This window comes from Erpetoichthys calabaricus, chromosome 12 (genome assembly GCF_900747795.2).
Source record: "Erpetoichthys calabaricus chromosome 12, fErpCal1.3, whole genome shotgun sequence".
NCBI classification, from domain to species: domain Eukaryota; kingdom Metazoa; phylum Chordata; class Cladistia; order Polypteriformes; family Polypteridae; genus Erpetoichthys; species Erpetoichthys calabaricus.
In genome coordinates, this window is record NC_041405.2 from 81,176,292 (window position 1) to 81,203,791 (window position 27,500).

At 33.8% G+C, this 27,500-nt stretch overlaps 1 protein-coding gene across 1 annotated transcript in view; it reads right to left on the reverse strand.

Annotated features, from left to right (window-relative positions):
* The window catches only part of med12 (mediator complex subunit 12), a 146,450-nt gene that overhangs the window by 28,077 nt on the left and 90,873 nt on the right, over window positions 1-27,500 (reverse strand). The window contains 10 exon segments of the mRNA XM_051935384.1: window positions 1,441-1,669; window positions 2,782-2,917; window positions 4,519-4,628; window positions 6,337-6,426; window positions 6,509-6,620; window positions 6,915-7,076; window positions 9,842-10,011; window positions 10,456-10,527; window positions 18,652-18,831; window positions 19,566-19,729. Coding sequence (XP_051791344.1) covers window positions 1,441-1,669; window positions 2,782-2,917; window positions 4,519-4,628; window positions 6,337-6,426; window positions 6,509-6,620; window positions 6,915-7,076; window positions 9,842-10,011; window positions 10,456-10,527; window positions 18,652-18,831; window positions 19,566-19,729 — 1,425 coding nt within the window.

Below are 27,500 nucleotides of genomic sequence, written 5' to 3' on the forward strand. Positions count from 1 at the left end.
TGTCTCTTGTCAGTACAGGGTGGTCCAGATCTAATTCTGCAGATCCAGATCATCTGGATGACTTTGATTTATGCGGGGACGATTCCAGTTCGGTGCAAAGACGATTCTTCGTGTTGTCAGTTCGTACACTTCTTGATGGTCCGGGATTTTTTGGGTGATTTTCTATGTAATAAACTGAATAAGTTATAGCGTAATGAAAATTGTATAATTAGATCTGGACCACCCTATACATCAGACAGTTTGACGACTGGTGCCTAATCTCCTGTGATAGCTTGTATAGTGCTGTACAGAAGAGCTCATCTTAACCTTTTGTCTTCACTCTTCAAGAATGTCTCTGAAACACAAATCTGATGCAAGTGCTGGTACTACAGTAAAGAAGAGAAAAACCATCACCATTGAAAATAAAGTACAAATAACCAAAATTTCAGAAAGAGGTGAAACTCCATCATTCATTGGCAGAGCACTTGGTTACAGTCGGTCAACAATAACATTTATTAAAGTAATGTACCTGTTCCGACTTACATACAAATTCAACTTAAGTACAAACCTACAGTCCCTATCTCGTAAGTAACCCGGGGACTACCTGTATCTTGGGAAAACCCATACAGACACTATATGAACATTTAAACTTTATTACAAATGTGAACTGTGTCTGAACTGGAATTTAAATCCAGAAATTTCACAATGTTTTGCAAAAAGCCAATGTGCCATCCAGAAAAGAAGATGGTATTCCTATTAAACAACAAAAAAAAAACCTAAAATAAAAAGAAAATATCTATAAAAAAAATTGGCAACAAGTATTTTGTTCACAAAAACAGTAATTTTAAAGGTCCACAAAACCGAAAACAAGAATCAACTTAAAATTATAAATTTGTATTAGTTCCTTTAATAATGATACCTTTAAGTAATTGTGCCCATCTAAAAATCACCAAAAGATGGTAAAGGTTCTCATCAGATTCCCAAATAAATCTAACAACAGTAGTAGTAGTAGTAGTAGTAGTAGTAGCAGCAGCAGCAGCATTATCACATTTACAATACGCATATTAGTTTTGCTTATTTTTGTAACAAAACACAATAATAATTTTAACTAATAAATTACAACATTTAAAAAGCCCTTTTTTTCTTTTGTCAGATGGTATTTATTGAGTGAAAACAAAAATAAATCTAAAATTGAAAACATCAAACCCCTATTTGTTCAAGGTGTAATTTACTGTCATATTTAAATGTAAAACTATTTATTAAGCTAGAAACTGTACATTAAATATAATAGTAAACAGAAAAGTGCACCTTTAATAGGAAATTGTTATATCTCATCCAAAAACAGCAATTGCTTTCTCATCAAATGTAATTTTATTTTAATGATCCACATATTGGAAAATATATTATACAGAGTTTTAGTTTATTTTCTACTTTCTTTTTGGCATATTCAATTCAGCACACCAGATGTTGAATGCATTTTAATGAAAAGTTCTGTCAGAAATAAGCAGATACAGATACTGCACCCTACCTCCTTCTTGAAAAGTGAATCAAATCCAGCAATCTTGTTACCCTTGGTGTCTATTAGGGATCCCTGAGGCTCACAGGTAATTACATCTCGAGTCTGTTTTGGGAGAGGAAGCAGCTGCCGGACTTTTTCAAGGCTCTCTGACTGTCGATCCCCAAGCTCTTTCTGAAAGTGAAAAAGAGGGAATTAGAAAACATCAGACGCTTTATGTAAAAGCATGTAATTAAAGGTTAATTATCTATCATTTCAGCACTATGCTTTAAATTAAAAAAAATAAAATAAAATGAAAAGCCACAAGACACGTCAAAATACAACAGCAGCTTACCACAAAGAGAAACTAACACAGAACTATGCAAGCAGGAGTCGCTCCTGACACACAGCCACTAAATTTGTTTGTAGAGCACACTTTCAAAAAAGTGTAGTTTAAAGAGCTTTACACATAGTAAAAGAAAAAATTCTAATTACAAAAACACTTACAACATAGAAAAACAATAAAATGTTGAAATGGAAGAACCCCTAACACAAGTGAATGTAAATAAAGTACACTGAATTCATATAGTTTATACTGTAAGTCTCTATAGTTAGATAGACACTTTATTAATCCCAAGGGGAAATTCACAATTATGTGAATTATGCAGTGACAGTCAATACATTACTAAAATTAAGATGAAAATATGACTTATGCTTGGGTATACAGAATTAAATACAAGAGCCTGTCTTACTGTGGAAAGATACCGAGTTATGGAAGAAAGTCAACCTAATCTGAGAATTGTCCAATGAAACACAGTAACCTTTAATGCTGTAAGATGTTTATTTTTGGTTAATCACAAAGAAACGGCCTACAACTTTCTACGTTTAAACACTTAAAAAAAATCTCTGAAGAAAATAAACACATAAATTTACATTTTACATTTACATTTATTTATTTGGCCAATGACTTTATCCAAAGCAATTTACAACATTTGACACACAATAGGTTACATTTCTTTTTCCAATTGGAGAAAAGGCAGGTGAAGTGACTTGCTCAGGGTCACAGTGTCAGTGGCGGGATTTGAACTTACAATCTCAGGGTTTGAAGTACAAAGCCTTTACCACTGTGCCACACTGTCTGCCATAAATAAATAAATAGAATTTTAATTGCGAAAATGTGCGCGTTTTCCTAATTTTACAAGTAATATTCTCAATATTGTAAGCATACAAACTTTTAACTTTGTTATCCCATTACTAATAAAATTCTTTCAAAGAACATCTAAAATACATAAAATAACATGCATTACCCTGAGCTTTTTCACAAGATTCATATAAGCCCTCTTATTTTCTTCCATGCTTCCTTGAGAAATACTTGACATGTCAGCTGCGAGAGTGCCATTAATGAGAACACTTAACATGTCTAAAACTGTGGTAAACAACTCACTGAAAGACAAAACAAATATCTGGTTAAAATACAGATTTCATACAAACTGTAGAGTTACAAGGATCTTTAGCAATGGGCTATACAGCAATATCCTAGTATTACAATTTGTAAAATAAATATACTGTATATATCAAAGTGAAATAATAGTATTGACTGCTCAAATCCGACTAGACTTTGAAAATAGTGACTTCTAGTTTTGAGACACTGGGAGGAAGAAAATATACAACTACTAAAACACACAACATGATGAAACAAATTATATACAGTAGTTATTGTTTCAGTACAATTGGAGAGTTTAAAAAAATTTGTTAAACATTCTATTCTGTATTTTCTGGATGGTGGAAATACTGTATGCATCAAATGAAGCCTCACCTATGTCAACTACTTTAGTACCAAATTTCTCAAAAAACTGAACTGTCTTTATTACAGTGAGAAACTAGTACAACAATTCACCTATCTGCTGTAAAAGGTAAATCCATCAGGCATGGCATTTTCAAACTTTGTCTTATTAAGGCACACATAAAGTCGTTAATATGACTTTGTTAATTAAGCAATTATTATCGAAACATACATTTTTGGAAGAGCGCTCTTCACTTTAATCACTTCTAAAAATAAAAGTGTTTACTGGAGGGTTTATCCTGTTCAATCTCCAAAGGCTTAATATTTCCCTGTAAAAACCAGAGATTTCAGCTAGCAAGGGAAAAGGGTATCACAATATACACCCTAAATCATAAACGTTATTTTGTACTTGAAAATTACAATAGCAAATACAATATTCTGCTACATACTTATCTAAGACTCTTCTCACAGGATCCCTTTCCAAAAAGTTATGGTGCAAAACTCCCCACCAGTCAAATGGTTTTAACCTATTTCTTTAGGCTGCAATAAGATTCTTTTGTCTTTTACAGTTCTTTACATTAAAAATAATTTTAAGAAATTCTTTACTTAATTGTGTCCTATGATGTAATTTTATCAGGTCCAGCCTATTAACCAGTGTTGCTAGGACAGGCTCCACTTGCTCACATCCTTTGTTTAGATTAGGTGGGTTTGAGTATGCTATGTTGTTATTTTTTAATGCCATTGTAATGTTAGAACCCTTTCCCAAATCCTGCATGGTATTTTACACATCTTGCTAGCATTCTTGCCAAGGTCAGCTGTTATGTTCAACCTTATTCTCTGTTAACATTTGCCAGATAAGGCCTCTACAGCTTTCCATAGCTTAGGGGTTCATTATGTCTAAATCTAGCCTTGATTAAGGGTCTGTTATTTCTCTTTTAAAAATCACGAAATTTTAAGAAGACAAGTTGGTGCTATTCATTATATTGTAAATGAAAATGCATTGTAAATGAAAAATCATAACTATATAACCATACTATTGTCAGTATATTAAACTGCAAATGAAGAAGATTCGCCAAATAGTTATTGTTTAACCACACCTGCTATTTTGCATTAAGCTGTAATGTACTCCAAAAACCTTAGAGGATCACACTACCGCTTAAAGTAATAAACCTGCATGTATCAGTCCAATATTAGGTAAAAAAAATGCCCAAAGCCTAAATATTTAAAAGGAGGATGTGAAGATGTCTAAAAAGAGGCTTACTTATTGGACTGCATATCGACAGTGCCACTACTGATGATATCAAGGAGAAGCACAGCCCATTCAGTTGTCTGCTGGGTACTTCGTTGAACTGTGTCAAACATTCCTCCAACCTGAAGAAAACAACATGTATCTTTATTTCTCAAATACAGAAAATGGTCAGGTGTCTTTTTTAACTAAGCAGCTATAAAATATGATTCACCAAAAGACTGGTCAGAGGTCAGTATTGACTGGTACTGTGCTCTGCAGACAAGATCAACACTTGTATGTAATCAGTATTTAGTCATTTTTATGAGATACACGTTGCAAACCTGCCAGGTGCTCAAGCATCCACACAGTAGATGAACCCTGTGTAAATGAAAAGTTAATACCTGTATCTATTAAAACATGTTTTATTTGCAGTCAGTGGCACATACACATTGTATGCAATACTGTATGCTAAACAGGATGAACTGCTACATTTTAGTAGGTGGAAGTTTTAATATCAGGATTCCATATCACAATGATCACAAAGTATAGGGAAGACAGAATTTTCTTTGCTTTGACACAGTTTATTGTAGAATGTTGAAATGACATGGTATTGTGTGTACATGCAATCTCAACAGCTTCTTATTACCTACTCCTCCGTGCCACAAGTGATAGCAGCACAGATGCAGTGCGACAAAGGAACAGTTTTCTGCCATTTTGTTGCCAAAGGTATAAAAAAAGAAAGGGATATGGCTGGCAAACCATATTCGCTATCTATCAGATTTTGCTGCCTCATCATCAAAACAGATTACAAACACACAAATATTATAAAGCCTAAATGTTTGACAAGATATAAACTAAAACTAAAAGATAAACTATGCAAGGTTTTCTGACAACAACCAAAAACCATACATATGAAATGAGCTGATCGCAATGTTAAAAAATTCTTATACTCTGTAATTTATTTGAGAAACAGAAACACATAGACAAAACATTATACTGTTATGAACAGCATCTAGTTACAACACCAAAGACTTGACTCATTTGAATTGAAATGTAGCTCAAAACAAAATCTTACTTTCAGTTATTGACTATTTAGTGTTTCACTGTTTACTCAAATGTTTTTGTTACAAAAAACTATTAAATAAACTAAATGGAATAATTTAATATGCACAGGCAAGACATTAAAATTGTTCTATATTAGAAATTAATCACTGTGTTATTTATGCTTTTAGGAAAACATTAATATGCTTGATGGAAATATGTAAAATTTTGATTAATACCCTGTTAATTTAAAGTTAACAATGCAATTAATAGCCATTATATTTTTAACCAAACAGCAGCCCTAATTTTTAATAATTAATAATATTATTTTTGATTTTAAACACTTACAGTTAATGGGTGCCTTACTTGTCTACAAGAGCAGTCAGGTAAATGGTTAAAAGTCTGTAAAAGAATTCACGGGGCACAGATGGAGTACTACTATGACTGGTTGAAACTTTGGGGTTAAAAAGACTCTAAACCAACAATTAGATGGAAAAGCAATGCCAGTAGGCTATTGGGAAGAGCTGCCAAAATATTGTATCAATTATACTTACACCTATTTCATTTGCTTCTACTAACAGCAACAGTGTGATGCACCAAAATTATTTATCACACTGCACAGTTCCATGCACTAAAATTAATGTATTTATCATTTGTTAATAAAAAAAAAAACAAGGGACAGCAAATAGACCTATAAAGATTCTGTTGCACTCAAATTTATATTCAAGGTATGGAGAAGAAAAATAATTATACAGAAGAACAAAATGGAATGTTTATTACTGGGCACCCACAAAACATCTTAATTCTCACCAGATTTAGCCGGAGTTTCAACGCTTCATGCATCATCTGTTTGGCTTTGCAGTCATCCTGATATTGGTCCTCACGCCAATTAGTTACTATCTATAGAGATAATTTGTTACATGTAACTATTAACAGATTACAAATTAACTCACATTAAAAAAAAATATATATTGTCTCGAACCTGTTGCACTTGACTGTAAAGTGAAGTAAGAAGCCCTTCTCTTTGTTCATCCTGTCCCTTTAAACAAGTTAATACCAGTGACAAAAATGGCTGCTGGCTCAGGAGAGACATGCTATAAAGAAACAATGTGTCCAGTGAAAACATTAAGCAAAGAACACAATTTACACACAGTAAAATATATATTGGGCTCTTATATGTTTAACACTAAGGTGATTTTTTTTAATTGGAACCTTTCATTACTAACACTATCATTATTATTTAGAAGATCCTAGGCATGTGTTAACAATGATGGTGGACAACTGACTTTCTGAAACTATTAACATACATTTGATACCAAGCTATAGTGTATAACCCATTTTGTTTCCATTAAAGATGATTGAACCATTTAAAAAAAGCTTCAGCTAACCTCTTCTGCTTCTGTCGGTCACGTTCTTTACGAGAAGACGAGCCAAGGTGCTGTCCCTTCTCAAGTTCTTCCCCTGCAGCTTTAAGAACATGACCCTGGACAGAAGTTGGTAACTTTGCAATTAAAGGAGCAATCAGCCAGACACCAGAGCGCTCAGAAGAACTGCAGAAGATTTAAAGAAGCAATAATTGAAGTGTTTTATTAATTTTAAAGCAGAAATGTAGCCTAAAAGAGTTCAGAACAATAGAGAGGATGTTTACTAATTATTCTCAGAAACTACATTTATGTCTGTCAGTGAGATTACAGGAGAAAGGTGAGCAAAAACTGCTAAATAAAGACAGCAAATTTAAAATAAAAGAAATGGCAAAACTATAAACTAATAAAATAACAGAATTATAATAAGATTCTATGTTATGAAAAAATATTTGTTGGATTATCTTCAATAATGATTTTTTTTCAGAATGAATTTAGTTACTTTTTCAAAGGTCGTACCAGTAGTACTGCATACAGAGGAATATCCGAGAGAAGATAAATACATTAAAGACTGGTTTGGCATATATTAATATTCAATTCAGATGTATGGAGAAAAGAATGGGTGAACCCAAACTAATTCAAACAATAGGGTCAGGCATTTCAGTAGTTAAGGATCAAGCTAGCTTTAAACAAGCTATGCCTAATAGAGATCTACTTAAAGGAATTTAAAAAGTAGGTACACACCAAAGAAAAGTTTTCTTTTTGAACATATATGGACATTCAAATTTGATATTAATTTAAACAGTATCTATAGATAAAGGAGATACAGCAAACATCAGGCCATCACTTATATTTTGCAGTCCACTGTATAAATTAGATAAGCTCAATTAGATAAATTTCACATGTGGAAAAACACCTCTACATTTATCACTAAATGAAATACCTAAAGTTAGTATCAAGTGCAAATGATTAAAAAAAATTATTAGAGGATCCTGGAGGAACCGGTCTAATTTAAACCTTGGATAAATAGTCTGATTTGCTCTTTGCTGTTGTAGTGTGTATTAAGCTTTCTGAGGCCTTCACAAATAGGGTTAAATTTACCTGTGAGTATAGGTAGGGATTTAAAATCATATACAACAACTGAAAAATCAACCATTTCACTCTCTTGAAGTGGAAATGACTTCAAACAACTTCTACCCTAGCAAGTTCAGACTGAAAGCAGAACACAATATGCTGAAAGAAGTCCCTAAGAACTCTAGAATTACATCACAGGACTTACAGGTAGCTCTTGCCACTGTTGATACTAAATACAAATGAGATAGGAGATATGCCAGAATGAAACCAAAAGTGCTCTGGACAGAAGAGGCTAAGATTGTGTGATTTACTCAGAGTACCAAAAGACGTGTTTGGTGAAAACCAAACACTGCATTTGACCAGAAGAACCTGATACCAACTGTAAAGCATAGTAGTAGAAAAGTTATGGTTGGGCCTGCTTTGCTGCATCAGGGTCTGGGCAGCTTACCATTATACAGTCCACTATGAATTCTTCATTGTACCAAGGGTTCTTGAGGATTATGTGAGGCACCCATAAACTGGTAAACCAGTTACTGAGTCAAAATGCTCAGTTACTTTTGACACTACATACTGAATACATTTCCTCACTAGATAAATGCTATTTTGTGCTGTTTACACAATCAAACATTTTGGTTTTAGATGAGTAGTAACGTTAAATTTACACTAAAAAATGCCCAACAATGCTGAAAGTTACACAAGGGAATATTTTTTCATGGTGCTGTATGCCAGAAAATGAAATATAAGAAACCTTAGCATTTTAAAATAAAAAAATAAAAAGTAGCATTATAATAAGTTTTTAATAAAAAAATATTAACTACTATATTCTGAAGACAGGCAATTTTAAAGACTACTATTAAGATATGGTTAAAACAAATGCTTTTTAAATAGGTTTTGATGTTGCATTATGTTATTTAGTTATCAAAGCCAATACAAATACAATATCAAAGTGGAAGACCTTTGTCATCTCTATGTATATACAATCAAATGTCTGTCTGTCTGTCTGTCCTCTTTTCATGAGAGAACTACTTAACCGATTTAGATTGGGTTTTTTTCTATAATTTGCTTTAACATTCCGGTTGATTTTGCGACTTCTGTCATCGTGCTAAGTATCATAGTTCGCATACAGCAGTGATTAATTCACTCTAATCTGAGACAGATTCTACAAGCCAAGGGGAGGGGGAAGCGTGATGTCAGGAGTGGGGAGCCGGGCAGGGCCCTACTCACTGATGAGCCAGCCTCGGTACGTACCTTGCCTCCTGCTTAGCTAGCGAATGAGAGAAGTACTTAATGGATTTAGATTGGATTTTTTTTTCTAAAATTTGCTTGAACGTTACGGTTGATTTTGCGACTTCTCTCATCGCGCTAAGTATCATAATTCACTTGCAGGAGCAATATATTTGCACTAATCCAAGACAGAGGCTGCGGGCCAGGGGGAGGGCAAAGTGTGACGTCAGGAGTGGGGAGCCGGGCAGGGCCCTCCTCACTCACTCACTCGCCAGCCTCTGTTGGAAACGGTCTACCTCTGGTCACATTTTCGAGGGTACCTTTCCTCTGCTTAGCAATGATACCTGCTTGTTACTGATTTTTAAAGTTTGTCCTGTTTCACTACTACACGGGAGGAGCCGTGGGGGACAGCTAGTTGTTAATAAAGAAAAGATGATCCATTTATATATACAATATAACATTTACAAGAATAACATTTAAAATATTAAATCACAATACAATACATATTACACAGATATTCAAAGAACATGCAGTAGCTTGGTAACAGATAAACAATTGTAAAGGTTACAAAGTATAATTAAAAAAAGAACATGAATAAGAAAAAGTGATAAATTATATTCAGTGAAAACAAGACTTGATAATAACCAAGATCAAACCTTAACACTGGTTTCAGCTTGCTAGCACTGTTGCTGTTAGAGACAGAATTAACAATGTTTCCCGAAACTACTGAACCATTTCCTGAAGGGTTGCTGGAATTCAGTTCTGCTGATTTCTGGAATACTTCAATAGTTGCCTTTGCAATATTCTCCTGGAGGGAGGTTAGTTCCTAAGAAAGATTATTTAAAATGGAGAAAATAAAAAAAAAAATAAAAAAAAGTTTGTTTTTTTTTTAATTCATTTTCTTTTTTCCCTCCTACCCCTAAAATCAAGGGAGGAGAAACAGGCAAAAATATCAAACCAAGCAATACAATGTAATGAAATTACAATTTATATATTGGTAAACTTGTAATTTTGAACAGCACAGATGTTGAAAATCCATTGACCCAAATAACTGCTTACTCCTAAAGCTTCAACAATTATTTAAAAAGATAATGCACAAATTGCACTAAAATACTGTTCCATTGTAACTTATTATTAGTTTAAATGGTCATTACTGTCACATGGAAAGATTAAAGTGAAATTATTACTTGAAAGTTATATCAGCATACAATATAATAGTGACACACTGAGCTTAAAGAGAAAAATGCATTAATGCATTTTGCACACTTACATTACCAGTGCTTTGTTTAATCATCAGTTGTAATTCCAGAGAAGACTGTCGCATGGTCCACTGGTCCATATTCTACATAAAATATAAAAGTAATGAACTTAAACAGAGATCTGAAGGCATTTACTAAAGAGAAATCTGTATGTTATACAATTAGTAAACAAAATAGAAGAAGATTTAAAAGTGGGAATGTAAATTACTACAAATAAAAAAAAATAGACTTGTATGTAATATGATTTGTTCTTAGAATTGTTTAAGTTTGCACTTTAATATCTATAAGTATAAAGTAGTAGCATAGCATGCCATGGGAAATTGACTAATTACATCTGCAAACCATTAAGAGATAAGAATAGAGGTTTCATGAGTTGTAGGTAATCTCTTTTCATGTCCATAGTACACAGAGAGAATTGCAGATACTCACCATATGAATAAACAGTTTCTCCCTAACCAGGATAAGTTTCTGTTAGATATGCCAAAAAATGGTACTAATGAGCATTCTTCTCCTTTTTTCTTTTTTCATTTTAATTGGCTTAGGCCCACATTCTAAAATTTCATATTTAAAATGAAACCTACTAGAAACTTCCAGAAAGATTTTCTCAAGCACAAAAGTACTACAATAATAGTGGTACAATAATTTCCTCCCTATTTCCTGAAGAAAGTAAGTGTGCAGATATTACCTTCTTTCATCTGATGTACCAATTGTACATATACCTCTTTCAGAGTTCTTCTGGTTAAACCAAAAGGTACTCCATATGCCGTACATGGACCAAAAAAACACGATATGCTACTTTTATCTTCTTTTTTTTCTCTCCTATTTTGAAGAAACAGTTCATTCCGAATTGTTTAACTTAAATTCTAAAGTCAGGTCAACTGTTTGAAGCCTGCACAAAAATACATTTAATATTTCATAACATGTTAATTATAAGACACACATTAGGATTTACAACAGTGTATCACCATTGGTGCACTTATTTTGACACATTTGCCTCGAGATATTATTCATATAATACATTTGACAACACTAATAGAAGAAAGTAGCTTATGTGTGATGCCAGCTACAAGTTAAATTGTGACCCATCATATTAATTACTCCCTACGCCTTCTTATTTGGCAGGAGGGGTAGCAACAGTTTAAACTGGTTATAAAAAAAATAGCCAAATCTGGTCCTGCATTCTAAAACTATTTTGAGTTCATTTTACTTATAAAAGAGAGGTGCTTCTTGGCTAGAGTATAACAATTTAATCCATGCACATATGTTAAGTCCAAACACAAATTTGCATAATGCAGTAAATAAAAGTCTTCATTCAACTTTAATGACTTTTTCTGCATCTAAACACAGAAAGACCTCAAGAAGCCACATTTGTATGTATTATTGTTTTTAAGTATTTTGCAGATGTTGGGGTACTTGTCTTTTTTAGTAAGTCAGTTTTATCTTGTTAAATTATAGTTTGAAGGACTTTTCCACTGAGTAAAGGATTTCTCCAAAATCTCAACATCTTTGTTCAGTTATGTTTTTGTCTTTGGAAAAACCGTGACTTATGCCTGAATAAAGTTTTAGAACCAACTCCTTGAACATATATAGCATTAACACTTTATTTATTAAGTCAATTTTTATATATATAATTTTTAACTAGATCTTAGTCTTTGCCTGTGGTTTTCCCACTTTGTAAAGACATGACAGTATTTTAAATCTCAGAAAGCTTCAGAGATCCACCAGGCTTCTCTACACATGATGCATGAAGGTTTTGCATTTCTATTTCATTAAAAAAAAAGTCGTCAGTAAGAAACTCACTAATAATGTACAGGCCAAAATTTTATTAGCTCCTCCCACTCTATGTTCATAATGAGAAGGTCATGAAATGGTAATGTTTATAATGAGAAGGTCATCACATAAGTATTAGTTGCTCTGTTTCTCATGTGGTCAATTAGTTGTAGCATTAGTCTTTTTTTATTTTTCTTTTGGTAAAGTTCAGTGGGTGCCGATTTTGTATGCTCATCACCAAACATACAAGTATCATTAATACATTTTGTTGCATTTCTGGCTTGTAATTTAATTTCATACGTTGGTTAAGAGATTGTTTGTGACAGGATTAACACTAGAATCCCTGAAGCTCACTATTTTTTTCATTGTCCCCGACCTCCTTAAATTTTCCTGACATATGCGGAGAAGTTCGTAGCTCCTTATCACTGCACTAATAGCCCGCTTTTGTTTTACAAAACGGGACCGCTGGTGCAAATGTGTAGATTAGAAGAACGCAGTCTGCTACACCTTCCCACCCCATAATCAGTCAGATGAAGGCATATCCCTGCTGCAATCCTCACAGCTGTAATCTGTGTTTTATTATTTATCTGGCGATGCATTTGTAAGGAATTATAAAATATTGTGATTTGGAATGTATACATTTCTTGTGTGTTCCGAGTCTACAACAATCTTTGTATATATAGAATGAAAGAGGAAATACAGGTCAAGACATGCTGAACACACAGGTAAAAAGAAAATGTTTTCACATGTTATAGTAACAGCGACATAATTTTGACATGACATGTTGGATGTGTGAAGCTCAAATATTAAAGAAACACTTTCACAAAAGGTGTAACAAAACAATTATGCCTTTATTCAAGAATAAAACTGAAGGAAAATAAAATTTCTCAATTGACATGTTGCTGAAGTCCAACTGTTAGTCAGTATAAAATAAAGATGTTCGCTTATGTGTGTGTTTGCGCGTTTCATTTTTAACCAGTTGTCATAGCTGTAAAGCTTCTGTGTCATGGATCTGTGAAGATGGAGCAGTGGATAAGCTACCATTTGGAAATAGCAAGGTAATAGGTTCAAATCCCATGACTTCTCTGTATTTAGCACTTTGAGTAGTGAGCTGCTATTATTGTTATTATTATCATCATATAACAAAAACATACATCTGATAGAAGTCTGTAACTTCCTGTGTAAATTTATGATACTTGTAAGAGATGTTACTTTTCCTCGCCGACAGACATTCATATCAACATGTCATTTGAACGATTTTTTATTCACTTTTATTCTTGAATAAAACTCAATTTGAATGATTTTTATTCAATTTTGTTCTTGGATACTTGAATAAAAAAATCATTCAAATGACATGTTGATGTGAATGTCTGTGTGTGAGGAAAAATAACATCCACCATAGACACTGTGGTGTCTGTTTGCTCAACAAGATTGACCTGTGTTTGTCTGTCTGCTTTATCCCTTCAGTGCTAACTTTTACAAGTTACATAAATTTACACCAGCTGTTACAGATTCAAATCAAATGTATATTTTTATTATATACTGTAATTGTAACAATAATAGCAGTTAAATACTCAAAATGGTAAATGTGAGGAGGACCCAGAATCGAACCCGCGACCTCTTGATTATGAGGCAGCAGTCCTTACTTCATATTGATTGATGTTTCGGCTTAAGTTCTTACACATTGCCAGTAACAAATAAAGCGCACTTGTTTTGTTATAACTTTTGTGAAAGTGTTTATTTGATATTTGGACTTCAGGCTTCACACATTATACACTTCATGTCAACATTTTGTCAATTATTACTACAACATGAAAAAATGTTTCCGTTATTATGAGTTCAACATTTCTTGCCTCAAATTTCCTGTCATCCTACATTTACACAGATCATTGTATTCCAAATAATGATATATCATTTACACTATACAATTCCAGACAACTTACTCCCAGCTCGGAGAATTTTGCTTCAGACTTGACTTCAGCGGTCTGAGAGAGGGATGGGATAGCAGGCTACATGCTGCTTGAGCTGATTAACACTTTTGCAAAACAAAGACACTGCTGATGAGGTGCAAGGGAATTTAATGTGGCCTGGCATTACGAATATTTTCTTTTTCTTCAGGGATTCTAGTGTTAAATATGCTTTAAGGGTCTCCCAAAGTAAGTCCAAGCATTTTGAAATCAATTTGTATGAAAATAAATTCAATTTTTTATTTTTTATATTTATTTATTTATTTTAATTGGCTAGTTGCCAGCTGGCAATTGAATTATTGCTATTTAAAATTCAATGTCTGGAGATAAGAGGAATATGGTCAGATATATCAATGTTAACCTAATGTCAAGACTGAACAGAGCAAAGGGGTTATCATCGTTAAGAAAGTAGTTATTTGTGACCAAGAATGATGCAGTGAAGAACGGGGGGAAAAAAAAAAAAAAAAAAAAAAAACCTCAAATACGGGTAGAGAAACTTTCATGGGTTCAGATTATAACGCTTAATAAAATGTAAAATTATTGAAATCATGCGGTTTCAGTTGTAGACCATCAAACTAAAGTAGAATAGGAAATTATAATCTTCCTGCATTATTAGTGTTCTTATTATGCATTACAATGAACATTACCTATACATTCTGAGCAATGCACCCTAATTACTTATGTGTGTTACCCAAGACTAAATTATTTTCATGCATTTTCGCAAACACTAGATAGATAGATAGATAGATAGATACTTTATTAATCCCAATGGGAAATTCACATTCTTCAGCAGCAGCATACTGATACAATAAATAATATTAAATTAAAGAATGATAATAATACAGGTATAATATACAGTAGAATCCTCATGGGTAAATGATTACCTAAATGGCTAAAATATGATTAATTTATGACTTAATATTCCAATATTCTAACCTTTTTGCCATAGTTGGCATGAAATACCTAAATTTTTCTTCAGCCTATACTTATTTTTAATACTTAACTGACTCCAATGTGTCAAGATTTGATAAAATTTCTTTTCATTGGGACTGATGATTTAGACCCTTAAACATTCCAGCATTTAACTGTTTATCTATGTTGCCAGGCTTTTTATTTTAAAACTGAAATTGCTGGGGGTAAAAAAAAGATTTTTTTTTTTTTTTAAATGTATTTGTTTAACATGGGAGGAATTTTTAGACACTGAGCCCTGCAATTAGCAATGATTCGGAATAGTAATTTCTATAATGAATAAAAGAAAAGAAACTTAATTTTTATCCTTTTCTTCCTGCTCCCATGCTGTTTTACCGCCAAAACAAACAAACCGTGAATTAATAAAATAATAAAAATATGACTATTCTTGTACAGAAACTCTATCCATCACTAAGGAACACATTTTTCTTTTCTTATACTTATTATCAAATTTAACAATGAACCCTTTCATATATATGTATATAGATGCTATGTGTACAAAGTACACTGAAACTAGGAAAACGCTTACCAGGCAGGCAGCACTTCCAATTTACAGGTTTTGTTTAATGGCATCTCACAGAATTCTAGTGGAGAACTCGAACATAAATTTTGCGGGATTCCCTGACTCAAGACTAAGGGAGATTAAAATAATGCTTAAATTCCTAGGCCTTGCCTTGTCTTGTGCATTAGGTAATTGATCCCAAAGTACTTGTCATTTGGCATCTACAGCAGTGATACTGTTTGTCATAATCAACAACTATTCTAGTTGCATTTGACATCATTATCTGGGTGCCAATTATATTCATTTTTACATGCCACCATTATAATTTTGCACTTAGCACGTATAGAGTGGTTTTCCATATCCTTCATCTCATCAAATAAACCATTCCCTCAGATCTTTCAACTTCAAAAAAGCCTATGTACGGCCACATTCATGTAACAACTTAATGTTGCTGGAACAGATGCTGGATGAGTTGCTTTGTTAAGCAAGATAATAGCACTGTGTTCTTGCTGTTGGCCTGGCCAGACCAGGCTAAACAAAAGACTAGTTCCAGGTGAACAGCATGTTAGCTGCTGCTAAAGTGCTGGACATGTCAGTGCCAGTATCTAAATCCTCAAACTTTCCCTCCGTTTGCATAAGGCCATAACGTACAAGTCTTTTTTGGATTCGGCTTTTCTTTGTTGCAGTGGAGTTTTTAGAAGAGATACATATATCATGCTCTAAGTTGCAAGAATCCTCACTAAAATACATTAAAAAGCAGTATAATTAAATGAATAAATAAAAACTAAAAAAAAAATCATGTTGGAGTAGGAATTATTTTGATACCTGTAAATGTGTAAATAGTACAGAGGGCCCACAGAGGCAGGTATGCAATAATATCTAATTTCATAGTAGTTGCTGCATATGTAAATGCTGTTTTTGGGTATTTTAAACTAATATATTCAATGAAGTACCAAATACAAATAGCTGTTCTGATACATAGTCAATTTCAGTTATTCTTAATAATAAAGATATATAGGTTCAGGTGATATCAGCTTGTGGTTCTAAGAAAAGTGGGTTGATAAAAATTGCAGAATTAAAACATACATGCATGCAGTGGTTCTGGTACTGTTACATTGTTGCCAGTGCAAGTCGGAAGCAGTTCTAAGAAACGAGACCTGCACAGGACTGCACAGGGAGCAACTCAATCTCAAACTCAGCAAATACAACATAAAGCACAACACAGTCGAAGATAGCTATACCAGCAAGCAATAGGCCAATGTAAAATATAGTCGGATGTTTGAGAATGGATGTTGTGTGCAGTTTAATTGTTAATTACATAGTGGAGAAGTCCACAGCAAAAAATAATACAAATGGAACTGACAGGTAAAGGAATAACGTGCTGACAGTGGAATAGAATTAATGTTAAAAAAGCATGCATCTTTAAAGAAATTATACTTAAAATATTCTGTACTGATAAAAAATGTTCTTGCAGCCACAAATCATAGAGAATAAAACAAATGAAGTGAAAATTACTTTAGTATATACATAAATGAGTATTCTCTAACTACTAACTGAAACTAACCTCAGACAATTTGTGCTGACAGTATTTTGCTTTTAGATGAAACAAGCACAGTATAAATTGGGCTGCCTGCTTGTATGTGTAAAAGTATCTGTGAAATCAGAGCATCACCTTCAAAATTCCATTTTAAACAATCCTAGACACTTAAACTTGCCCTACACCATTAATTTAATTTTAGCTTCCATAATAGTATACACAAGAAATTCCATTAGCAGATCCAGGGGGCTGCTTTTCCTCCCATTTTACACCAAGTGTGCCAGTAAGATAGAGTTAATTGTTTTGTGATTACACACTCAGGAAAATGACTCTGCATGTAATATTTAACTGGTATATTGGTTTTGTTTGCCATGGTTCTATTTTAATGATAAGAAAAACACTAATTTCTCTAAATTGATTACATCTTTTTTGAAAAAATAATTTCATTCACTGCTATAAATAGCTGGATGTGGGTTATAAACTATGCAGTAACTAACACAGGTTTTAAAGGTTATGTCGATCTTTCAAAACACTAGGAACACCCTGCACACATCCCACATATACTGTGTCCATGATAATTATAAAATGAATGTTGAGTAAATGCTGCTAACAAGAACAAAATTAGAAAGATTCATAAATATGGTCTTATATAATTTGATTTTAAAACAGGGTTTTAAAAAGTTTAATGTGACATGAAAAAGGTTAAAGATTTAGGAAAAAGAGTCCCAAAAATTGTGTTTTTTTAAGATTTTACTTACTTGGTGTATTTTTAGTGATAGCTAGAAAAAAGTTTTAATCACAATTTATTTATATACAGCAGAGATAAGATTCTGATAAAACAGAAGTTTATGGTGACCAAAGCTGAACAACAGCAAGCAGTATCAGAATGTCCATGAAACAATCTCATGTTACTTTTAATTGCCTCATGGTCATTTGATTACATTCAGTTTGGCATGATTAATACGTGGCCTCGAATATAAATGCATCGCATTTTCAACTGACACACTGGATATGAATATAAATCTTATAAATGTGAGACAGGTCTACAAAGTCAAATGCTCATTTACATCTTATTTTAGTTCACAAGATCCTTTTCTACTAGGGTCTTATTTACCAATATTTTAGTAAAAATATATGTGTTTGGGACATAATGAGCATATGGCACAATGATGTCATATGGGGATTCTACAACACTAGTAACATGGGATTTTTTCCCCATGGACGTTTTGACAATGTTTGCTGTTATCCAATGTTGGCCACCACAGAAGTTTTATTCTATTTGAAACTTTCATGTATTCATACAGAATGAAGATATGACTCAAAATTTTTCTCAGGCATTACTACAAATTACATATGGTAAGAAACACATACAGTTATGTTTGGACAGATTATACCTTTCATGTGATGAAAAAAAGCTTAAAGACATATTTTAGCAAATCTAATCTTAACTACTTTAAGGTACCTGTAAAATGCGTTTGATTCTTTGTCTCTGTGGATTCTCCCCCTCTTCACTGTCAAGTTGTCGGTGAGGGTAACAAATAAGCTGTAGAAGGCGCTGTGCTTGAATGTTCACAAGTACAGGATCCTGAAGAGATCCGCTGTCCTCAGAGAGAGACTTCAGGCAGCGCTCTCCCACCCACTCCTGCAAGAAACATATCAACAAGTAATGATTATGCTTCCAAGATGTCGGACATTATTTGAGCCAACAACAGAGAAACACAGAAAGGCAAAAGGTGAAATTCCAAGATTAGGATTTTTTTTCAAGATTTTAATATTTCATTTTCCAAAACAGAAAGCAACACTAATGTGACAACAAAAGACAGAATTCTTGTAGAAGACAGTCCTGAACATACACACAAGAAAACCAACTTCAAAGTTACTTAATCACTATGCACTTTTTCCACCAACTCAATTCACTCTCAAAGCACTGTTAGTGTTTGGCCGTTTCAGACACTTAGTCCATCTCACACATTAGATACTTATTAATTGCATTTATACTATCTAAATGAATACCTACAGTAAATCCGGAAGACAAACATAATTTTTTCTTGTAACTATGCCCAGAAGCAATTATAGCTCCTGAAACCACCAGCTTTAGAAGTCTTTATGGGAATATAGTAATGATCCAAAAAGTACAATTTTGGTAATTCATCTGAATAACTCATACAGTAGAATATATTATGAATGCTACCATACTATTTTCTAAGACCACTTAGGCTGAAGCCTATTCTATTATGAATGTTGCAAAAGTAAAATAACATTCAGCACTGCAGGTTCATAAACATTTGCCTATAAATTGTTGCACTGAAATTATAAATACAGATTTGGTCTCTTTGTCTAATTATCAGTCTTATACAGTCCCTGAAAAAGTCCTACCTGCTGGCAGATACTCTTCAGCACATACTTGGCATACACATCCAGACTGGCTGTTTCAATGGAAACTGCTCGGCCACCTGCCTTTTTAGAGCCAAGATCATCTTCTGAAATGTCATCCAAACCAGCTGTGTGAGAAAACCCTGATCCCTTCAGCTCTGCATCACCTTGAAAAACAAAAAAATGATCATGTTATGTGATCCATTAAAAAAAGCATTACATGCAAAATTTATATTTAATATAAATTACTATTTTACAGTTATTATTTATATAATTTATATTTATTGCCAAACTAAACCTGCAAGGATGCATGGTTTAAAAAAAAACAAAGCTTAAATACTAAACCAATATTATTCAAATATAGGTGACTTCTTTATCTGACAGTGATTTTTAACAGTAGTACCAATGTTATTGGAATTAATTGGTTCAATAAAACAATGGAAACAGGGGCAAAATTTGCAGAGCCTCTCAAACAATAGAAGACTGAATGCAATAACAAATATATCATTCCTAAATATAAATAGCAATTTGAGATACTTTTAAAGCTAAGTTTTTTGATACATTGAGAGGAAGGTTTAATAAATAAAATATACTACCTCTAAGAGCCAACCATAGAAGAATAAAGCTTTAAGTTAAACTCATAGTGGTGTAGCTTAAGTAGAATAGAACATAATTTCCTTTCATAGTTATACATTATAACTATACCTGAAGATGGCGCCGACTGGTGTGGCTGGCCATCTGCTCCTCTCTCTAGTCTATGTTTTAACTTTGTTTTTATGTTTTAATTTATCCCAACGGCCACTGTCCTATGATCATGAGTCTTTACTAAACATTTTTTCTGGCTTGCTTTCCTCTCCATTTTCATCTCCTGATTGGATTTTTTGTGAACCTCCACCTTTGTTTTATTCAACTCCTGACTTCTTCACCTGGACGCCGGTGTTCACCTGTATCAGTGAGTTGAATGCCCCTCGGAGACACAAACGCACCTGCTGCCGTCGTGGGAAAAGAGCCGGAATTGGTGTTAAACAACGCCGACTCAAGTCCCAGAGCTTTGTTTCCTGATGCCTGCGAGTCGTCTATGACCCATCTTCTCCTGCTCAAGACTCCATCACTGGTTCATGGGCAATGGACACCGGATTTAATTTCTCCATTTCAAGACAGCATCACTTTCCCTCGGCCAGCAATCGAGTAGTAAACACTGCTAATCTTCACACACTCACCCGTGCTCATCCTGCAACGAACTCTTCCACCTGTATCAAGGCTGCTCTCTTGAACGTGAGATCAGTGTCTAATGAAACTTTAATTCTGCAAGACTTTATTACCTCAAATAATCTGGATTTCTTCTTCATCACTGAAGCTTGGATTTTAAATGGTGACTCTTCTCGTTTTACTGACATGACTCCATCAGGTTATTCATTTTTAAACTCTCCTCGCCTGACTCATCGTGGGGGGGGAATTGCCACTATTTTTAAAAGTATGTTCTTGTGTTGGAGCCTTACAAGGGGTCCGTTTAGCAGCTTTGAACTTCAACTTTTCGAAGTGTGTAGCTCCCCTTCTCTGCTGTTTGCCGTGGTTTATAGACCTCCTATAATTAATGATAGTTTCATCTCTGAATTCTCTGATCTCTTGGCTGATATCACCCTCTTTCATGATAAAGTATTTATTGTTGGATGATTTCAACATTCACGTTTGTTGTCAATCGAAACCTTTGGTCAATGACTTTTTATCACTATTGAACTCATTTGATTTTATACAGCATATTAATACGCCAATCCACTCTCTTGGTCACACCCTTGATCTCATTCTTACTCGTGATATTTCAGTGAATAATATTGATTTATGTGATGTTTCTTTTACTGATCACTTTTCTATAATGATGGATCTGAATATTACTGTTGATGTCCCGACAAATAGCTGTCCCCCACGCTGCTCGCACTTTTTAAATTCTTCTGTTATATCTGATTTTAAAACCATTTTCTCTAGTCTTTATGTGCATGACCAAAATAATGGTATTGATGATTCTGTTGTAAAATTTAACTCTTCCTGTAAAACGATTTTAGACTCAATTGCTCCGCCCAAGATACGAAGTAATAAGGGTAGACCTGCTCCCTGGCTAAATGAAAATACACGATCACTGCTCCGCGCCTGTCGAACTCCTGAACGGCGTTGGAAAAAAGATGGACTGATTGTCTCTAAACAGATTTTCAGGACTTCTCTTTTCAATTTCCAGGCTGAAGTTAAGATAACAAAACAAAACTTCTTTGCCGATTTAGTATCCCGTCACTCAAAGAATCCTTGGGTCTTATTTAATTCAATTAATGCGGCCATTCACCCCCACTCTGTGATGGGATCAAATAGCATTGTTCATTCATGTCAGCAGTTTCTATCATTCTTTGTCAGCAAAATCGATACTATCCGCCATGGCATTGTCCAAACAGGCTATGAAGTTCCTACTGATTAGTGCTGGGCGGTATGACCAAAATTCCATATCACAGTATTTTTCAAGATTGTACCGGTTTCACGGTATTCGACGGTATTTTTTCCCCAGCATGAGTTAATCACATTTTCCACTGCAATTACTGCAGTAGACTGGCTAAGAATAACTTATTCCACTGTCATGAGAATTGTACAAAAAAACATTTTAATGTGCACACAAGTATTAATACAGGTTTGCATGGCTCCATAAAGTGATAGTTTTCAAAGGGGGGGGGGGCACTAATGAAGAGAAGGAATCACACTGCATGACAGTTGCTGTCAAAATATAGAACCTTTTTATTGAACAAATTTTGCAAACCGCTTAAACTAAAACTTTGACAACAAATTGTCAACCATCCAAAGAGGCATTTAGTTGTATTGCACTGAACATGTCTTAGAAAATGAATAAATGGCAAATATTTTTTGTAAACCAACTACACTTTGTTAATGTTAACAATCTCTGTCCGCTGACATGTTAAAGTGACTTTTTAAACAACTTTACCATCATTAAACTGCATAATATATAAACTGATAAATAATAACAATAAAATAAATAATAGTGCAACTTCCAGTAACAATACTATTACATCAAAACTTCAAGCCCTGGTACATTACACAGTATTCACCAAACTAAAATAAAACAAGTGCAACTTGGAGATGACATCTTTACCAACTGAACCGTCATTAAGGCAAATTGCATTACTACAGACCTTGCTTCAAGATAAGCTATATATATATATATATATATATATATATATATATATATATATATATATATATATACACACACACACAGTAATCCTTCGCTACTTCGCGGTTCACTTTTCGCGGATTTTATATGTAAGCATATCTAAATATATAACGCGGATTTTCCGCTGCTTCGCGGGTTTCTGCGGACAATGGGACTTTTTACTTCTATTACTTGCTTCCTCAGTTGGTTTGCCCAGTTGATTTCATACAAGAGATGCTATTGGCGGATGGCTGAGAAGCTACCCAATCAGAGCACGCAGTTAAGTTCCTGTGTGCTGTTGATTGGCTCAGCGACGGAGTGGTGCATTAACCAGGAAGTCTCATCTCACTCATTCAGCATTAACGTGCTCTTGCTACTGCATTCAGGGGATCATCACCTTCATCGTCATCATTTTTACTGCGCAGCATATTCATCACCATCATCACGTCATATATAGCTACGTGTACTTCGCCATACAGTAAGTGTAAACTTATCTACCGATTTCATATTGCTTAGCAGTTGTCCCTGTTATTAATAGAGTAAAGGGTGGGTTGTAAACAATACAGGGAGGGTTTAAAAACGTCCAAGTACACGTTAAATAATTAAATAAAAATGGTGTCCCTACTTTGCGGAAATTCAGTTATCGCGGTCGGCCTTGGAACCTATCTCCCGCGATAAGTGAGGGATTACTGTATACATACATATATATATATATAATATATATATATATATATAAATATTATACACATATATATATATATACACACACATATATATATATATATATATATATATATATTATATATATATATACATACACACATATATATATATATATATAATATATATATATATATAACATATATATATATATATATATATATATATATATATATATATATATATATATATATATATATATATATATATATATATATATATATATACATACACATATATATATATACATACATATACATACACATCTACTTATTGGTTCCTGTATTTAGTATATAGCAGGTTGGATAATGGATGGATGGACATTTGTATGCATAGCCCCATTTGCCCGTTTTCGTTTTTTTTCTTTCTTCAGTAATATTTCAGCAAACCCGGAGCTTGTCAGTTCAAATCCTGGTACTGACACCACTGTGTGACCTTGAGGAAGTCACTTCACCTACCTGTGCTGCAAGAAACAAAAGTAATGTAACAAATTGTACCTCAGATGTTGCAAGTTGGTGGAATAAAGGCACAAGTAAAATAGATAAATATGTATTATACACATAGGAACTATTCATTTATTTTCAGTTAAGTCATCTGCAGCAAACTTTTATAAATGAGGGTTTCTGATTTTTAGATAGTGCAAACTGTTTCTTCTTCATTGACGTTTTCTCTTGGAGAGCTATTTTCATTTCATTGAAAATGAAAGCAGCAGCTGCCAAAATATGTAGCTTTCTTATTAATTTTTCAACATTGTGTAAAATAAATGTATAAAGTTAACATAAAAGGTTTAAATACTGGTTATTCTTATACACTAAAATATTACTACAGAGATACAAAAAAAGTAAAATGGATATGTTCTTTTTCTTTAAGGAGATTAAATATTACTGAAGAAAGAAAAAAAAAACTAAAACAGCCAAATGGGGCTATGCATACGAACTTAAAAGGTTTAAATAAAACAGAAATATATATTTTATTTTTACTTGGTTAACTTGTGGAGGGTGTATCCTGTAGCAAAGCCCTAACTTTTTTCGTGAAAGCCCGTTTCAGTCAATAAGTCTTATGTGTGTGTTTATGTATGTGTGTACATATATGTAGATGTGTATATGTAGATATGTATATATATATGTATATGTATATAAATGTTTATGTGTGTGTATATTATATATATATATATATATATATATATATATATATATATATATATATATATATATATATATATATAATATATATATATATATAAAAGACAGCAACACTTATAACAATGACAACACAATTACATTGACAATCATGTTACGTTATTTTAAAATGTTTCCTTTTTTTTTTATAACCTCTTTAACACACTACTTCTCCGCTGCGAAGCGCGGGTATTTTGCTAGTATATATATATATATATACACATACATGCAGTTTCAATAACATAGAAATCAATATAAACATTAACATCATTATCATATGAGAATATGAAGTAATATATAAGAAGCACATTTCATATAAATATAAATTATTAAACAGTAAAATGTTCTTCTGTAATTTGCTACCGTGGCAATTTGTGTGTCTGCCCAGGATTTTAAATCACCTGTAGCTCGCAAACCGTTTCACCTATACACTTGAAATGTGGTACACATATAGTACGTCACGTCTACTATCCGCTTTATGGGTGATGATTGTATTACTCTTTTTATCTTTATTTTATTTTATTGTAGAATCAACTCCTATCTGCGCACACCTGGGCGGCCGTGGGCGGATGCGTATGGTGTATTCACTCCATGTTATCGTGCATTGCGCTGTCACTGGTATTTTGATAAAAGAATTTGAACAACATATAAGAAGCGTATAAATTATTAAACAGTAAAACATTAACATTTAAGAAGTAAAGTTAGATTAAGTACTACTGCATTGCCTTCGGGTATACCTCATTTTTTGTTTGCCCATTACATGCTTAAATGTATACATTTTTTGGTGTACCTACACGAGAACACGTGACATATAACCGAGCGTGGGAGAAGCATGGATTTTAAACACGCGTTGAGTTCATCTGCTGGTCTCCCTCGTGGAATAACTGGTAATGTTTCACTAAAATCTACAGCGAGTAAAATGACATTACCTCCTATTTTTTTTTTTTACGATCTCTGAGATCTTGCTTTTTTCGGTTCAAGGCTTCATAAGCTCTTTTATGTTGTATGGTGTACTTATCCCAAACCATCATCTTTGAATGTTGCAAGACTTTCGCCTTGTATGTAGATCGGGGTAATTACATTCATTGCATTCCTAGTCTGAATCACAATCTGATTGTATGGGTGGTTACCTGGCACTGTAGGGTTGCCACCCGTCCTTTAAAATACGGAATCGTGCCGTGTTTGAGAATGAAATTGCGCGTCCCGTTTTGAATCAATACTGGACGGGATTTGTCCCGTATTTTTTTTATCATTTTTTTTAAAGCAGCGTCTCATGCAAATCATCCACACGCATTTTATGAAGATGCCTCCTTTCCTACTTTTGATTGGGTAATACTTGATGTCATCGTTAGTTTGATTGGTCTTTTTAACTGTCCAGTGAGGAGGGCGTGTCTTTTAAGTAGAGTCTGCAAAGTGTTGGCACTGAGATGTGGCGTCAGCGCCAGAGTTGAAGCCCCTAACGTTGCGGTCAGCAAGTCGGCTAACATCCGCCATGTGCCGTCTTTCAGTTACGAGAAGCAGATCATAGAATGGTTGAAACTGTTGCCCCTAACGTTGCGCCACGGCGTGTGGTTCGTTTATACCTCGTGTCTTCTCATTAAACTTTTATCTCGCGAATATGTTATTGCAATCCGCAGCGGGAGCGTTTCTATAACTTAATTTAAACTTACGTTTTACACCGTGCTTTGTTTCCCTTATGAACATGCTTGTATGCTTCACTCGCTCCCTTCTCAATTGTTTAATTAATTTTTTGCTCTTCGCTGTTTGCGGCTCTTCCTTCATTTCCCCCTACTTCATTCTTTTATCTCGCGAATATGTTATTGCAATCCTTAACGGGAGCGTTTCAATAAACTGATTGAAAATAGTTTTGCATTTACCTTTTTAGTAAAAGGCGAGCTTTTAAGCCTGAGAAATCACCCCGTAAATGCACACGTTTAATTGACATGTGTTAATATGTATGGTTACACAGTATTAAAAGACAGTGAAGAACGTGAGTTACCTTTGTTCCCGCGTTTGATAAAAGGCGAGCTTTTAAGCCTGAGAAATCACCGCGTAAATGCACACGTTTAATTGCACATGTGTTAATATGTATGCTTACACAGTTTTAAAAGACAGTGAAAAATTAACGTCATTTACCTTCGTTCCCGCGTTTCACTCGTGCTGTAAATGTCTTCCTTGTTTTTAGTTCACGTGATTACGTAGGAGGCGTGATGACGCGATACGTGACTCCGCCTCCTCCTTTACAGTGTATGGACAAAAAATATGTTCAGTTATGACCATTACGCTTTGAATTTCGAAATGAAACCTGCCTAACTCTTGTAAGTAAGCTGTAAGGAATGAGCTGCCAAATTTCAGCCTTCCACCTACACGGGAAGTTGGAGAATTAGTGATGAGTCAGTCAGTGAGTCAATCAGTCAGTGAGTCAGTGAGGGCTTTGCCGTTTATTAATATGTATAGATCTACATATATATACACATATTAGGGGTGGGCGGTATGACCAAAATTGTATATCACGGTATTTTTCTATATTATCCCGGTTTCACGGTATTCAACGGTATTTTTTTCCCCATGCATGAGTGGATGTTAACCACATTTTCCACTGGAATTACTGGCTAAGAATAACTTATTCCACTGTAAAGAGTATTGTACATTGTACAAAAAAAACATTTTAATGTGCACACAAGTACTAATACAGGTTTGCATTGCCCCATAAAGTGATAGTTTTCAAGGGGGTGGCACTAATGGAGAAGGTATCATATTGCATGACAGATGCAGTCAAAATATAGAACCTCTTTATTGAACAAATTTTGCAAAAACAAACTATAATTTTGACAA